The sequence below is a fragment of the Anastrepha ludens genome, chromosome 2 (genome assembly GCF_028408465.1).
Source record: "Anastrepha ludens isolate Willacy chromosome 2, idAnaLude1.1, whole genome shotgun sequence".
NCBI lineage: Eukaryota > Metazoa > Arthropoda > Insecta > Diptera > Tephritidae > Anastrepha > Anastrepha ludens.
Genome location: NC_071498.1, coordinates 72,032,463 through 72,050,060, shown reverse-complemented (window position 1 = coordinate 72,050,060; position 17,598 = coordinate 72,032,463). Strand labels below are relative to the sequence as shown.

Here is a 17,598-nt window from a genome sequence, read left to right as displayed (position 1 = left end):
AAAGCAAACAAAAAACACATAATTTTAATAAAATTCCAAGTTGTTGATTTCGAAAGCTAAGGAAAAAACTTCAAAAATACTGTTGGGGTTCTGTACATTTTTGCTCAAGATGTTCAGCAGAATTGTCTATATTAAAGTAGTTAGAGAAGAGTGGCGTGATATGGTTTCCTTTACATAATTTTTAATTTAGCTTATCTGATAGCTGATCGTTTCTTCCTCTTAATTCAGATGATGTTTTAATAGACACCGGAGTAAACAAACGTTATATTCTACCAATATTGTTTTTTTAAAAAGTGTAGGTAACCATATAGTATTATACATAACGCATTAAAAGACGTCTTTAGAAGATTTGAAAAGGAATATCCTCGTAAGTATGTGTGTTGGTTATAGAAACCATTTTGGGTCTCAACCAAAGCAGTTTAAATGTGAGTAGTATTTTAGCCCCCTGGCTTATACTCGAGTGGGTCTATTTGACCTTTCTTAAAACAACACTTATGAGTGTTTATTTACTAAACTGGCCGTTACAGGGTTAAAGTCTTCAAACGTAAAAATATTGATCTAACATTCGAAAGTTGAGATTGCAAATATTTCCTGGGTGATTGGAAAAACATTTAAGATTAAAAAAACGGTTTAGCATTTGAAAATTAACAAAAAAGCTTAAATCTGATTTTACTCTCTTACAGAAGAAACATTTTAAAGACAAAAATGTGCCATATTTCCATAAATTTATTTGGATTGCAGTAAAATATATCTTCAAGGGAACCCGCGTTTACTAAGGATTAAATATTTACACATTTTAAATAATCGGATTACTAAATTTAACAAATTATACTCAAAAATAAGACTTAACCCCCTAAAAGAGATTATTTTAGTATTGAAATAAACAGCTTTTTCGAAATAAATTAAATTGAAATTTCGTTAGGTAAGAATATACATACATATGTACATGCGATATGAATCAATATCGAAACAAAAACGCTTTGGTGTTGCCTATGCCTGAGGTTTCAAATAAATACATAGTGTATATGGAACTAAATGAGCAAAAATAAATTAGCCTTAATTATTAGTATGCATATTTTAGCCATGACTCCGCTTACGAAAATTTGTTTCTTTTCACATAACACAACCAGAGCCAAACACTTGTATGCCTGGGGCTACACGGCTACAACAACGCGAACAGACAATTTATACACACACATTCATCCGGAGTCTCTTAGTACCTGTCTACACTCCCGACCCCCAAATGCCGTCATCGGAGCCCAACCACCACCCGTGAGACTCACGTAACTTTGCCTCAATTACCTCTTCAATACTGTAGCAGGTTAACCTCCTACCCTGCCAGAATCGACGCCATCTTGCATGTAAAGGTACCCCACACGTTACTAACCACCTATTTACATGCCCTCTTAAACCCACATAAAGTTCCTCTCCCTGTAGACCCAACCCACCGAAACTACACGTCAGATGAGTTAGACGATGATGATCGGTGACTACATCGCACGGCGCAATATCTGGAGAATATGGCGGGAGGGGTAGGATTTCCCATTTCAGTGTTTCCAGGTAGGTTTTAACGAGTTTTGCAACATGAGGCCGAGCGTGGTCATGCTGTAGAATCACTTTTTCATGCCTTTCTGCGTATTGCGGCCGCTTCTCGCGGAGTGCTCGGCTCAATCGTATCAATTGAAGTCGATACCGATCCCCAGTGATCGTTTCGCTTAGTTTTAACAGTTCATAATAAATAACACCAACTTGGTCCCACCGAATATATAGCATAACCTTCGCAACGTGAATATTCGGACGAGGCGACGACATAGAAGTATGACCGGGTAGTTCCCATGACTTTCTTTTCTTTGGATTGCTGTAATGAATCCATTTTTCATCACACGTCACGATGCGATGAAGAAAACGCTTTCTTTTTTGCCGCTGGAGCAGTTGTTCACAGGCGAAAAAACGACATTCAACATCCCTTGGTCTCAACTCATAAGGAACCCAAGTCCCCTGTTTCTGAATCATTCCTAAAGCATGCAATCGCTTGGAAATGGGTTGGCGGGTAACTTGTAATACTGAAGCAAGCTCTTCTTGCGTTTAACACGGATCCTCATTGAGCAATGCCTCCAACTCAGCGTTTTCGAAGGTTTTTGGCCTTTCTTCACGCGGACGGTCGTCAACATTAAAATCACCGTCTTTGAAGCGACGGAACCGATCTCGGCACGTTGTTTCATTAAAACAGCATCTCTATAAACTTTTTGTAGCTCTCGATGCGCTTCAGCGCCGTTTTTTTCGAATGAAATAGGAAAATAAACATTACAATCAACCAAAAACAAAATCACTAATGGGTCGAATCAGTTTGTTTACCATATGTCTAAGCTTGGTTTATGACGTTTAGGTTATGTTAGAATCGACTAGCGCACACTGCTGGCGGCGTCTATTGACAAACAGCGGGAACTTAGTTGCGCACTTAATATTACGTTTTCCGAAATTCTATCAAAGTTTAAATCAAATGTAATATATTTTATATATGAGTTAGTGCTATGTGAGTGACAATTCATCCAAAATAGAGAAAACATAAATTTAGTTTGAGCTAAAAATTGGATTCCGAGTTATAGGATTAATGATTGAAGGGGGAGAAAAATGGTTCTTACTTTACAGGGAAAAGGGTACCCAACAAGCAAATAGTAACGGGTTTCCGGACCAAAGGGTAAAATTTATGAACCATTCTTCGAAGACTCTTTCACTCTTCAGATTACCTCATTTACGTTGCTGATCAGATATCACTGAAACTCAAATCGGTTTACTTTCGCCATTGACTACCTTATCAAAGCGCGATAAAACTTTTAATCTTTATTTATGAGGCATCACAAAGCACGCCGAGTATTTGCAAGAATTAAATAAAAGTGCTCGTTAGCGCAATAAGTCCAATCAAGCGCTACGCTTCTTACTTCTTGCCACCTGTAACTAAAAAAGCTAAGATATCTGCCTAAATTAAAACAACAAATACTAAAGATTTTAGTAACAATTCTTTCACTTCTAATCCACTGTCAGCGGCGGTACCAGAGTGTCTATCGAGACGCCCACGTGCGCCGACACTAACAAAAATATTAAAAGCAAAAACAACAAATTTGTATACAAACACTCAACAAGCGTAAAAGTAACAAGAAAGCAAAGACAAAAACAACGATTTAAGTTAAAAATGACAGTTAACAAGGAAAAATACATAAAAAGCTAACAGCGCAATAAAACAGTAACATAGGCAGCAACAACATTAAAAATAACAACAACGACAACCTGCTAAGTGTTGAACAACACTTGAGAGCGCATCAGTATAGCGCGCGAGGACGTTGACTTTGAGGCGACAAGAAAAGGAGGCAATAAGACAGGCGAAAGTGGAAGCATCAACAGCAGCTCTCATCAGCCAAAGCAGGTGTTTAGCTGTAAAAGTGCCAGTCAACAGCGTCGGCAGTTGGACATTTGAGACTAACAGACAGACCAGCATAATTTTTGTTGTGTTGTTGCGTTGTTACCCTAAGGCAAAGTGGCTGCGGAGAGTATAAGAAATGGCATATGTTGTTGTAAAGACGCCGAGTTGACTGACTGACTGAGACTTTTGGTTTTTTCTGTATATTTGCCGCCAAGTTTTTGTATGTTCGGTAGATACTGCTGAATGTCTTGCTTTTAATACAAACCACAAAACATATTTTTTTTAGTTTGCTACAAACTTTCATATTATATTGGTTTTTCGATGGGGTTCTTAATTCTTTTATTTGTTGTTTTGTAACTAATATTTCTTTTAGCGCACGACAATTGCGTGCTTAGGTCGCGTATACGCATTGCAGCACAAGCGCACTTCAGATGTGCACTATCAAATTATTCCTAATGTGACTGCTTATATTTATTTTTCACTTCGAATTATTTTACGCAATTGGGCGACCTTAACAATTAATTATAGGTTTGCCAATTTGTTGCTTTTGTTTTTTGGCAAAATAAAAATTTTTGTTTTTTTTTCACTTATCTCGTTTCCTTTCACTAACTTGCTGTGTGATGTCAGCCGTCGAAGTAAATTATTTTTTTGCACAGCTCCTTTGGTGTTATGTATTGTGGCATGCCGCTAGCACAATTTGTGTGTGGCACGCCTGAGGGCTTGACAGCGGCCTAAAGCAGGTTAATGGCAAAATTTATATCTGCTTTCTTTGAGCCTGATAAGATGTGAATGATGGCATTACTCGTTTTTGCTTCTATGCTTGGATGTGAGTACCAAGTGATTTTTAAAGGTTATCACTGATTGTAAACTGCACTAAAAATGAGGTGTTTACTCGCTTTAAAGCAAAGTGTAATTAAGCACTTATTTAAGCACGTATTTCGGTAGAAAAAAATTTAAACTTTGTTTTTTGTTACAACTGGTTTTACTTTAACTTAATTTAACCTAAATTTACCGCCATTGCCTGCCATGAAAAAGCTGCTCATAAAAAATATCTACCGTTCGGTAGGTCCCTCCATTTGTGGAAAAACATCAAGACGCACACCACAAGCAAGAGGAGGAATACCGAAGTGTACGTACCAATTATTTATTTACTTTTTATAAATTTATTTTAAATTTACCTCAATTCGGTTTAATTTAAGTTAATTAAAATTCTAATTTACTTTATTTTGCTACATTTAAATTTATTTTATTTGAATTTAGTTTAATAATTTAATAATTGGCGCGTACACTTCTGTTAGGTGTTCGGCCGAGCTCCTCCTCTTGCTTGTGGTGTGCGTCTTGATGTTGTTCCACAAATGAAGGTACCTACAGTTTCAAGCCGACTCCGAACGGCAGATATTTTTATGAGGAGCTTTTTCATGGCAGAAATACACTCGGAGGTTTGCCATTGCCTGCCAAGGGGCGACCGCTATTAGAAAAAATATTGTTTTTTTTTGTATTAATTTCGCTTTCACCGAGATTCGAATCAACGATTTCTCAGTGAATTCCGAATGGTAATCGCGCACTAAACCATTCGGCTGCGGCGGCCGCCGGTTTAGTTTTATTTATTTCGTGTTTTAGTAAAGCTTTTTATTTTTATTCTTTATTTTATTATATTATTTACTAAATTATTTTATTTTACTTAATTCGGCTAATTTATTTCAATTTGTTTGTTCAATTAAATTTTATTTTATTTATTTGTTTTCGTTGCATATCATTTTATATCTATTTTATTTTTTATTACCTACTTTTATTTTTTTATTATTTGTATTTTTGTTTTTATTATTTTTATTTTTCTATTATTTGTTTTTTACTATATTATTTTACTTAATTTAATTTAATTTTATTTTATTTTTTATTTTACTTTTTATTTTATATTATTTTGCCTTACTTTACTCTGTATTGTTTTAATTTATTTTATTTCACTTTGTATCTGATTTTAATTTAATGTGTTTTATTTCATTTTCTTCAAATACATTTAATTTTAAATTAATATTTATTTGATTTAATTTTATTTGTTTATTTCTTTTTCTACTTTTTTAACTCCTTCGTCGTCCAACTTCATTTGCACTACTTAACCTTTCTAACCTTTTCAATTTCCTCTCTATTCAAAGCGAATTTCCACACTACAAAATAGCGACGTAGAATTCTTCATCTAATATCGCGCTACCGGTGAATGATAATCAACAATTTCATGTCCATGTACGAGTATAAGCCACCGTGTACCGTTTAAACAACCGACCAGCCATGCGAGTGACCGACTGCAAGCGTTCAGGCGCACCGTTAATCTTTTCGTTTCCGTTCGGTTGCACGTTTTGGTTTTGAATGCGACTACATGCGACAAGAAGCGCGCCTTTAGTGTCAGAAACACATACATGTAGCACTCACACAGACACATATACCCACTTGGGCACAAATGCAAATAGCAGGCAAAAATACAAAAACAGCTGTTCTGCACGTTTCAACTGCACCACACACAGGTAAACAGGATATTATCAAAAGCATTTATCAATTTGATGCGCCTACATCCATGTAAACATATGTATATAGGTGTGTGTGTACCAGCATATTTCTACAAAAGTGCTTTATTCACACTCACACTCGTCTAAAATAAATAACAACAATTTTAGCTGGATGTTAAATTAAGCTTTTTTTCTGACTGTACAAATATTTCAGACAAACGCCCCTCAAATTAAGCTTTTTAATTATGCAGCTTCGCGCGAAAACAGCTTTAAGGATGTGCCGGTCATAGAGCTTTTTTGGGTAAAAAAGGAAACTATTAGTTGCCGTCAGAATTATAAGGATTGTCAGCGAAGTTGCAAACCAATTTTTCGGAGTCAAATAAAACAAGATGATTTTAAAAGTAAACAGTACTTTATGTGGTGGCAATAGGTCCTTAATTGATATAAGAGCAGTGCCAAAATCGCGCGAGATTTGATCACCAGTAATTGAGGTTTTAGCGTTAGATACTGCAACCTAACCTAATATTTTACATAGAGTCGAAGCGAAGTTATTGTATCTGCAGCAAAAATATTGTATGTTTTTTGTTTTGGGTACATAAATCACCATCGATGAAGTAGTTAGCTGCTCGTGCATGAACTCCACATTAGTACGAGTAGTAAGATGGTTAAAAATAAGACATAAATAGTAAGCAACAAGCTGGCCAATATGAATATTCGAATTAACGAACTCAAAATATAATTTGTGATTATCTGTGTGTTCGCAGTATCGGACCAAAAGAAACTTGGCATTAACCAATTTTTTCATTAAAAATCGAGTTTTAGCTTTCAATCACTTCCTTACCTGATGTGGAAGGAGATGAGATTTCACCTTTCCGAAAAAAAATATTTTTGGAGATTAAAATAAAGTGTTTTGTGAATTTAAAAGTATTCAAAAGGCTTATGATTTCATCTCTTCGAGGAGAGAAAACCTTTTTTTCTACGTTTATGCAAACCCAGAGTAATGCTAGCAAAAGACTCTTTGGCTATGAAGCACAGCAGTACATTAGTTCCAATCAAATATGGGGGAAATTCGCTATTAATTACGTTAGTGAGCAGCGCGATTGTGCTGCCGTTAGGAGTCATTGGACTGAAGTGTCATTCACTGATTGAAGTTAAAAGTTTTAAATGGCAGAATATGTGAATTTCCGAGCGTAGTCGTGTGAAAAAAACAAAGTGTTTGATTTGACAAGTTCCCATTGATTTAACCCTCATCCTTTTTATGCACATACAGTCCTGTTCAGTTGATGAGAAGCAATGGTTATTAAAGCAACCGTATTTGATCTAGTAACCCAAGCTTTTCTCATTCTTCAAGTGAAGACTGTACTTTGCTCGAAATTAAATATGCATTAAAACTTATTATTATTCCATCTAACGGTATCTCGCAGCAGTAAAACTTTAGCGGCTGTAACACTGTGCTTGGTTTATTCTGGAGTGGATTTACTGATTTATTCTTGAAGTTCGTTAGAATAGAGGCACTCAGTTAGCCTACATTATTTGCATATTAAAGCTGTGAAAAGGGATCGTCATTGTGGTCGAAAATTTCTAATTTCTAATAAAATGGGAAAGCAGAAAGGTTTAACAGATCGCGAAAAGGCCAAATTGATATCTTGACCTCAGAGCGACTTTCAAATCGCCAAATCGCAAAAAAAATTGGTCGAAATCCAAACGTCGTATCTTTACGTAAAACAATGTGTAAGAACTACAAAGACAGAACTGCAATGACTTTCACACCGAAGGAAACCCGCAAAATCCCTAGGATTGCGTCAAAGTCCGTCGGTGAGAATGGACAACAATTTGAAGAAAACATGCTTTAATTCGAATCATTAAATTGGCCGGGCTTGAAATTGCATTAAGCTAACTGGAGAATTTGTACAAGTCCACTCATTAAAAGTATTTGCGAAGGAATTTATTAACAAGGTGGCACCACAAACTATTAAGGTGTAAATAATAACTATTATAAAAGAGCAAACAAAATTTCCTATAGTTATTATTATTTTTCTTATTTGGTTAGTGCCTCTATTCAAGTGAACCACTAAATCAAGCACAGTATTACAGCTACTGAAGTTTTATATGGTATATATTATATATGTATATATATGTATGTATATACAATTACATTTGTGGGAGTTTGGCCGAGCTCCTACTCCTATTTGGGGCGTGCTTCTTGATGGTGTTTCACAAATGGAGGGGCCTACAGTTTCAAGCCGATTCCGAACAGCGGATATTTTTTATAAGGAGCTTTTTCATGGCAGAAATACACTCGGAGGTTTGCTATTATCTGCTAAGGGGCGACCGCTATTAGATAACTTTTTCTTAATTTTGGTGTTTCACCGAGATTCGAACCTACGTTCTCTCTGTGAATTCCGAATGGTACTCGTAGTCACGCACCAATCCAATTGGCAACAGCGGCCGCCATGTTGAAGTTTTACTGGTGCGAAATACCGTTAGATTAGTATTTCAACTGATTCATGTTTATTTTCGACCAAACTACAGCCTTCCCTTGAATTGTAAGGAACCCTTGTCTTACTAGATCAAATCCGGTTGCTATAGTAACCATTTTCTTCCCTAAAAATGATAGCCTCTAATCAACTGAACCAGTAAAATTAGTGTGTTAGTTAAAAAGGTTAGTGAGGTGTTCGGAAGTATCAATGATTTTTAATGTATTTTTTTGTCTTATTTTGCGGAAACAAAAGTGTGTAAAACTTTCCAAACATTTGTTACCCATTTAATTCGGCAGTTAACTCAACGTTTACAATCAAATATTGAGTCTCTAAGCAACATTGAATTTTTTCACTGAAAAATTCGCCAATTGTGTTTTAACCCTTCATTAGGCACGTGGTCTACAATGGTAGACCACGTCTTTTCACAGTCGTGCAACTCCTTAAATTTGTCTCTTAAATTACCTAAGCTTTTTAATAGCTGTTTATAATTAATCTCTTTATCCAATTAGTGCATTCAGTGCGGGTTTGACGTGCAGTTGTAAATTTTATCAAGGTCTGAACAGTGCTGGTCTACATATGTAGACCACGTGACTAACGACGTTACTTTTTCTTGCGGCAATATTACTTGATTTATTAAATATTTGAATTAAGTTCAGTTAAGTTTTGCTTATATTTTTTACAAGAGTGTGCTAATTTAATTAGTTTCAGATAATATTATGTCTGATTCAAAAAAAAAACGATTGGAAAGCAGCAAAAATCCGCTCTCCGAACTATCAAGTAGTGAAGAAAGTGCTATGGATGCTAAAGAAAAAGCTTACATATTTGGGAACTGTGAGAAAAAATAAACGCGAAGTTCCCAAAGAATTCTTTCCCAGGAAGAATCGTAAAGAAAAGTCAAGTATTTTTGGTTTCCAAGAAAATTGTATACTAGTGTCGTACTGCCCAATAAAACCGGTCAGTGATCCTGATATCATCTATGCACCATGATAACGCAATAGATGAGCAAACAAATGATGAAAAAAACCAAGTGATTTTCTTGAAAAATGCGCTTGGGAGCTCATTCGACCACAAATTGAAGTTAGATCAAAGAATCCTCGACTACCCATGGAAATGAGGCAGCGAGCCCACAACCTTCTTGGCATCCTAAGCATTGCACCACAACCCACTCAATCACCAAGTAACTATGTCGGACGTTGTCATATTTGCCCTCGCAATATGAACAAATCATCCCGAAAGTCGTGTACTAAATGCGGCAGATTTCCTTGCAAAAATCATATGAGGGAAAGTTGCACGGAATGTCTCAGTGAGGAAATATAAGCAGTTTTCAGAAACCATAACATATAAGTTTTGTACTGAACTTTTATTTTTTTATTTAAAGAATTGAATTTTACATATTTTTATTTTAAGTTTTACGAATAATAAAAACTCTTTTGTAAATCGTCCATTAGTTATAAGAAAAAACTTTTATGAATTGCAATAAATGTTAAAAAACACATACATTCACGTTTTTATTGAATTTACAGAAGATACACAAATATTTAAGTGAAAATATTAGTTTATATTCCTCACATTAAATCACAGAATATACTTATGAAGTATTATTGAGAAACTCAAATGAATAACACTTTTAGTCATAATATTAAAATGGTCTACGATTGTAGACCACGTGCCTAACCACGTTACAAAAATCCACGTGCCTAACGAAGGGTTAATACTTTCGAAAAATGAAAAACGAATTCTAGTATTGAGAATATGGGATTATGTGAAATGTCAGCAAAGAAAAGAGTTAATACTGTGAGCAAAAAGTAAGGTGAATTTGGTTGTAAAATGAAAAATCTTTATTTATTCTTGTAAATCAATTTCATCCCCTTCAAAATAATCCCCTCTCGATGAAATACACTTATGCCAACGATTTTTCCAATCCCCGAAACATGCCAAATAGTCCATTTCCGGTATAGCCATCAGCACCTTCTTCGATTCAGCTTTTATCTCCTCAATCGACTCGAAACGCGTTCTCCGGAGTGGTATCTTGAGTTTTGGGAATAGCCAGAAGTCATACGGAGCCAAATCAGGCGAATACAGTGGTTGCGGAACGATATGCGTGGAATTTTTGGCGAAATGGTCACGAAGAACGAGTGCAGTGTGAGACGGTGCATTATCGTGATGCAAAAACAAAGAGTTGTTGGCCCATAATTCTGGTCTTTTTAGACGAATTGCTTCACGTAAACGACGCATAACGCTCAAATAATATTCCCCATTAACAGTTTGGCCAGGTGGAAGGAATTCATAGTGCACCACACCACGAGAATCGAAAAAAACTGTCATCATGACCTTTATTTTTGAACGACTTTGTCGTACTCTTTTCGGTCTGGCCTCGCCTTTAGCACGATATTCGTTTGATTGGTCGGTTATTTCAGGGTCGTAAGCATAAATCCAAGTCTCATCTCCCGTAATGATGCATTTGAGCTTGTCCTGATAGTCTGAAAGCATTGTTTCACACACATCAACGCGACGACGTTTTTCCAAGAAATTGAGAGTTTTCGGTACCAAACGAGATTTGACTTTTCGTGGGCCCAAATGGTCTTTCAAAATGGTTTTCACAGATCCTTCTGATATTCCGATCATATCAGTAAGGTCTTTAACAGTCAACCGACGATTTTTGAGCACTAACTCCTTCACTTTATTGACGTGTTGGTCATCTGTTGACGTCGATGGTCGTCCGGAGCGCTCCAAGTCATCAAAACATTCTCGACCCTCTTTGAAGTCTTTGTACCCCTTATAAACATTTTTCTGCGACAAGGTCGAATCACCAAATACCTTCTGCAACATGCTGAACGTTTCCGCAGCCGAAATTTCATTCCGCAAACCAAATTTGATGACACTTCTCTGCTCAATCAAATCAGACATTGTAAAAATCGAAAAATGCACTCTTGGTCGTTTGGTAAACACAAGCGTAAATATATTACTGATAATGGCATTCACATCAAAGTTGGCCCAGATGTTATTAACAGTGCTGCCAACTCATGAAAAAAATAACTAGAGCGAAATTTTAATCCCGCGAAGTTTGACAAATAAATTCACCTTACTTTTTGCCCACAGTAAGTAATTTTTTTAAAGCGTTGCAACTTCTTCTTCCCCTAGAAAAGCAGACAGAGAAGTTTCGCAATAATGAATTTAATTAGAACTAAGCAGTCAAGAAATATTGCATACTTACATATTGAAAAATTTGTCATTTATCATTTGCCAGCTCAACATTTTATTTCTTGCTATTTTTTAACTATTTCAGGGGTCTGGTTACGGCCTTGCAAATTTTTAATCAACACAGACAGATGGACTCATGCCATATGCTATCTGATACATAAGAGCCGAATCCATTGGGTTTGCTTGAGATTTACAAAGAATTTAATTTTTATTTTTTTAAAGTTTACATAACAATAAAATTATTATATTGTATAAACTAACGCTAACGCAGTGCTGGCTTCGGACTCTCTCGGCTGGCATGTTGTTTTTTGTTTTTTTTTTTTTTTGTTTTGGCTTTCATATGTACGTTGCACTGGCAAATTTTGAAGCAAAAACGTATTAAATTCGATTTAACCCAGGAATAGGTACTTAACGCGGCCGCCGTAGCCGAATAGGGGGTGCATGACTGAAAACCGCATGACGTTATACCTATAACCTCAATTACCGGAAACTATCTTTTTTTGCACTTTTAAGCGAAAAAATGCCGAAAAGGGAACGGGCTGGAGTTATCCTAATTCAGATTCAGCACGTCAAAAGTGCTCGAAATATTTTAGTCTGATTCTCGATACCGGAAGGCAATCAAATTTTGCCGGCATGTGTTTATTTAATTTAATATTTCATATAATATTTCTTAATTTTTTTCCATATATTTAGGTAGTTATAGTTTTTTTTTAATTTCATATTTCATTTCATTAACAATTCATTGAGCTATTTCCAAAACAAAAAAGGGTTTAGCTCTCCCTGCAACGCAAAACCAAAAATGAATCTCTGCCAGATTTAAATTCTGTTCGACACTATAGGGTCATGTGCATGCATACAGCCCAATGTGTGTGCATACGTATGTACATATGTGCGCATGCTAGCGCGTACACATTTCTATATGCATTCCATATTTGTTCACAGCTGTGCCCCATCATTGCTTGCGTGCCAAATTGTTGCAACGCCGCGTTGATTTGTTTATAATTTTTTGTTTCGTTCGCTTTTCAACAACCGAGTATTAAAGTTTCATTTTTATTTGGCGCAGCGCGGAGAAATGAAAACAAATATAAAACCCAGCAGTCGAGCGGATGAAAATGTCAAGCTTATATGTGTTGTTTTGTATAAGCGGCTAAATATGTGTGTATGCGTGTTTATTCGGGAAAATGGCAAAAAAACTTAAGTCAAGAAGTAAAAGCGAAAACATTTGGTTGCAAAATTATTTGTCGAATTGTTGACACAAAACTAATTGCCAAAATTAGCGCTTACAAACGTATTAAATTGCCTTAAAGTGCTTAAGTGTGTGATGAATGTGACAAACTAAAATTATTTACCTTTATCATCATCGCCATTTCGTGCTGACAGTTTATTCATCTGTTTCAATTCGGTCAGCGAGAGCTCCACAGCATCGGCATGTGATTGCAGATTGTTTTTGGACTGGAAAAATTATTTTGAATTAAATAAAACATTTATTGTTATTTGTTGGTATCCACCATTTTGAAAGTGGTCTAAGTCATACATTATTATTAAATTATGGGTTTGCATTTGAGCAAACTAAAAACTATTTTTCTTTTTTGTATGGTCTTGAATAAGATTTGTACTAATCTTGCACAAAACTGTTTTTAGATGACTTAAACCATTTTCAGAATCAGCAAAATAATCAACATACAAGTAATATAAGCAATAAAATATGATTTTTTTTTGAAAAAATTAGTTTATTGTAATATAGAAATTCCTTCAAATCTTTCAAATAAATCTTTCAAGTAATTCAGTTTCATTTAATCTTAGCTACTTAAAATATTTCTGAAAGACTGAAGAAATAGAAGGTAGTAAGCCGTTTATACAAGATTAGAAATAACCTAAATATTAATGCCCTTAGTATCTAGCACGACTTTCCCCCTAATTCTGTATATATCCCTTCTCGTGCAGACTATGAAAACAGATTAATGCTACGCATTTACGTTATAAAGGGTTTTTCAATTGGCGCGGGTCGATTTTGGCGCCCTGTGGCAGCCATTTGCCATTTTATTCCATTTCAACATCTACCCGCCCTTATTGAAAAACCCTTTATTTTAACAATTCAATTAAAAACAATTTCTGATGTTTCAAATGTAACATTTCTTGCAGTTTACAAAGAAGGAAGATTAGAGAATATTTCGAAACTGGTCAAACAATTAGTTTAGTAAATAAAGTAATTTTGAAATAGTGGGAAAAATATTAAGGTCAATAGGATTTGAAAGCGAATTAAATTCTCTCGAAGTTCTAGAAATCAAAGCATTGGCACATAATTAATTGTAGCCAGAAAAAATCATGATCACTTAAGCTTAGCTGAGTAATTTTGCATTGATTTTCTCGAGTAACGATGGAGAGTCAATCGTCCCACTTATCAAATCGAAAATGAAAATTAGGGAGAGAATAGTCCGTCTACTATCTAGTGATTTGAGGTTAGTGAGCAAGCACCGACATCTATAGCATGGAATTGTGTATGTGGAATGCAAAGCATAACGGACGAAGGTTTTCTGGACACTTTAACCCTTTGCGCTTGAGAGGTGAATCTAACTCATTACTTTGTGTTTCTATAAAAATAGAAAAAAATAAATGAAAAATAAATAGCATGATTTGATTTCACATGATATGATGAGATGTGGTGTATTCTGATATGATGTGATGTGGTATGACTATGATACCTATGATGCCATATCATGATTCAATTATAGAAGGTTAGGTAAGTAAGCAGCTTTCTCGCTTCCTCTTGCCAAATCGGCTCCCTTATTTGAAAACATGTTGCTTCGTTACAAGTATACGTACATGTTTTATAAAAAAAAACTTTTAAAGTGTAGTAAAATTTAAACTTTTAGTGTAAATTATTATGTCGGCAACATCGTTTCCATTTTGACGCTTCGCCTTATTATTATTCGTTGAAAATCGTAAACATTCAAACTGTAAACATTTGAGTAAGTATCATATTACGATAAAATCGAATTAATTTTCAAATTAATAACGTTTTTAATTATTTGGGTCGATGGTGGTCGTGCTTCTGAAATTGTCGGATAGACAAGCAGTTATCAAGGTCACCTCGGATATATGGGAAAACTTCAAAATAACGTGCGAGGACATATACAGACTGAGCGAGCTGGCGGGTACAACCACTACAATATGGGTGCCATGAAAGAAAGGAAAAAATAAAGAAATATTTAAAAGAAGTACTTTGGTGAAGAAATTCATTAATTTGAAAATCTTCGGCAGTCTAAAATGTTCATTGATGTCCCACATAGACCAAACTTCAAATTTCTTTTTACTATTGACGAACTGTTTTAATAGTTGCTCTCTAGATCCTACAAGCTGAAGTGGAACTTAAACTATGGGGCATTTGCGGCTATTGTTGATATAATCACACGATCCATTCCTTTGAACAATTATGCTTCGGTAAGACAATCTTCATGAAGGTGGTCCTATCGAGTTCAGCCCTAAGAACATTACTCGCTGTATTAATGCGATGGTCCATCTGCTTGAGCTTCAGAGACTTTAGGAATCATGGGACAATATGGACTGTTTGGAACATTGGTGTGATACAATAAAAAAAACTATTCGCTATGATAAATGTAGCATTCATATGCAACGAGTGTATCCTAGCATTGGTGGTACTCCCTAATAGATATATTTCAGACTAACAGTGTATCATTAAGTATAAAAGGGTATTTTATCCCTTAGCAGCACTCAAAATATATGTACCTATACTAGCAAATCGTGCACTGAAATACGTAGATCCATAAATTGAGTCGGCTATCATAAGATAGCAAAATACTAAAATAAATTCCTAGTTACTGTAAAAGATAATCCTTGTGTAACTTAGTAGTGATTACGTTCTATTAATCTGTGTTGTGCTCAAGTTATATTAATAGTAAATAAAGCTAAATGATTTAATTCCTGCTGTAGATTAATGCTAAAGTTAATGCTAAATGCTTTTTCTTGAATCTCAAAAGATACGACATAGGGTAAGTTTTAGTCAATATGTTGAAGGAATTCCTATTAATTCTGAAAGACCTCTTTTTAATTTAATGATAAATTAAAAATACTTGAAGTTGGGTCGAAAACTAAGGACAAAATACTAATGTAATCAGATTAAGGAAGATGAGAAATTGCAGAGTAATAATTTATTATTCCAAATAATAATAAATAAACTTAATCAAGAGGAGCTGTTGTTATAAGTTTAACTATCTTTGCATTAATAAAATGTATCATTAGAAATAAGTGCTAATTTACTATGAGAGAGCAATACTTCCAGTCTTCTAATGATGAATTTACTCTATTAGTAATTAATTTAATAAAGTAACTAACAGGGATACATACCTTCAATAACAATAGACATAAAGCAATGATTAGCATTTTAAATTTCAGAACATTAATCATTAAATAATCTTGATAGATTTATTAAAAAGTTAACTTGATTTAGTCATCCTGACAAAAAATTAAGTAAGTACCATATTTTTATTAAAAGAAAACAATAATTTTTTGGTTGTTTTGTTCTAATATAGATTGAATCTATATTGGCCAGTTTTTTTTTTTTTTTTTTTAATTTTTTACTACATTGCTAATTGCTACTTTGCGTACTTTTTTACTACCTTTAGGCAAGAAGGGGAGAACTTTTTTCCCTCTTCCTCAATCCTACGTAAATGCAACCCAATATAAGGGAGTGTCAAAATTCCCTTGTCATTACTCACCTAACCTTCTATAATTGAATCATGATGCCATATGATATAATAAATATATTTTCCATTTGACATGATATTGAAAATTGAAATAAAAACGTATACATTTTGCTATTCTAACATCAACCAGTATGGAAGTTTAGATACATATATAGCTGTTCCATTCCATCCATCTGCTCATTTGTACTATACAATTAACAAGTAATAGAATCTGTTCACAGCGACTGGTGCGACTTAAAAGTATTTCATTTTTCATCACATATATGTATGTGTGCACGTACTCGTACAAGCATCCAATATTATTACACATATTTATTACAGATTCGGGCGAGCACGTTTTAGCAAATTCAGATGATTCCATGGTGTAAAAATTTAAGAATAAAAATAAATGCTGGTTTTTCGAAAAATATAAAATGGAAATAATGAGATTTCCAAAACTTAATTTGCTTAGAAAAGTGGACATGGCATTTGATCCCCCAGCTGATTGCAGTATTTGGGCGAATTTTGGGGTGGATAAACCGGCAGTGGGTGAAATTCTTTCGCGATTTGAGGCGTTCGTGATTTGCTAATTTTTTTTTTTTTTTTAATTCCGAAATTCGCATTTTATTTTATTTAAATCATATTCATGTAGTTAATAGAATTCTAAATCTGTGGTCGCACATTAAGGAGCACTCTCTGCCATTTTCGCTTATAACAAATAGACACTCTGTAAGCTATAGTAGATAAAATTGGATTAACATATTCAGTGTTGAGTGTTCGGAGTGCCGAAAATTATATGGTTCTAAATGAGTTAAGGGGGGAAGCTGGTCTAGAGCGCAAAAAATGGGCATATTTTATGAATTTATTTTGACTCAACAAAGGAATCAATCGAAAATCTGTGAAATAGGTTTAATAATATAGCTTTCATGGTACAAATACAAAATTTTTCGTCTGAATTAATTTCAAAATGGCCGCTGTCCAGCAGTTCTCCTAAGGCGCCTTTTTTTCTAGTGGGTCCATTGCCGAAGACGTAAACTCCTTAATTTTTGTCCTGGATCAAAAAATAAAATTTTTTTAGTTTCTATATAACAACAGAAAGAGACGTACGTAGGATTTTTTCGATATTTTGTTTTTCGCGAAATGGTGCACGTTTGAACAAAAAGTTACAATTTTCACTATAAAGAACGACATAAAATTGTTGATTAAAAAAAAAACGATGTAATATAAATAAAAAATCCTACGTACGTCTCCGGAGAAAGGTATTTCGAATGTATTGTCAAAATTTCGTAAGAATC

At 34.6% G+C, this 17,598-nt stretch overlaps 1 protein-coding gene across 1 annotated transcript in view; it reads right to left on the bottom strand.

The window, feature by feature from the left end:
- LOC128866256 (dystrophin, isoforms A/C/F/G/H-like) overlaps nt 1-17,598 on the bottom strand; it is a 245,990-nt gene that overhangs the window by 83,889 nt on the left and 144,503 nt on the right. The window contains exon 13 of the mRNA XM_054106881.1: nt 12,950-13,052. Coding sequence (XP_053962856.1) covers nt 12,950-13,052 — 103 coding nt within the window. The remainder of the gene's footprint in view (nt 1-12,949; nt 13,053-17,598) is intronic.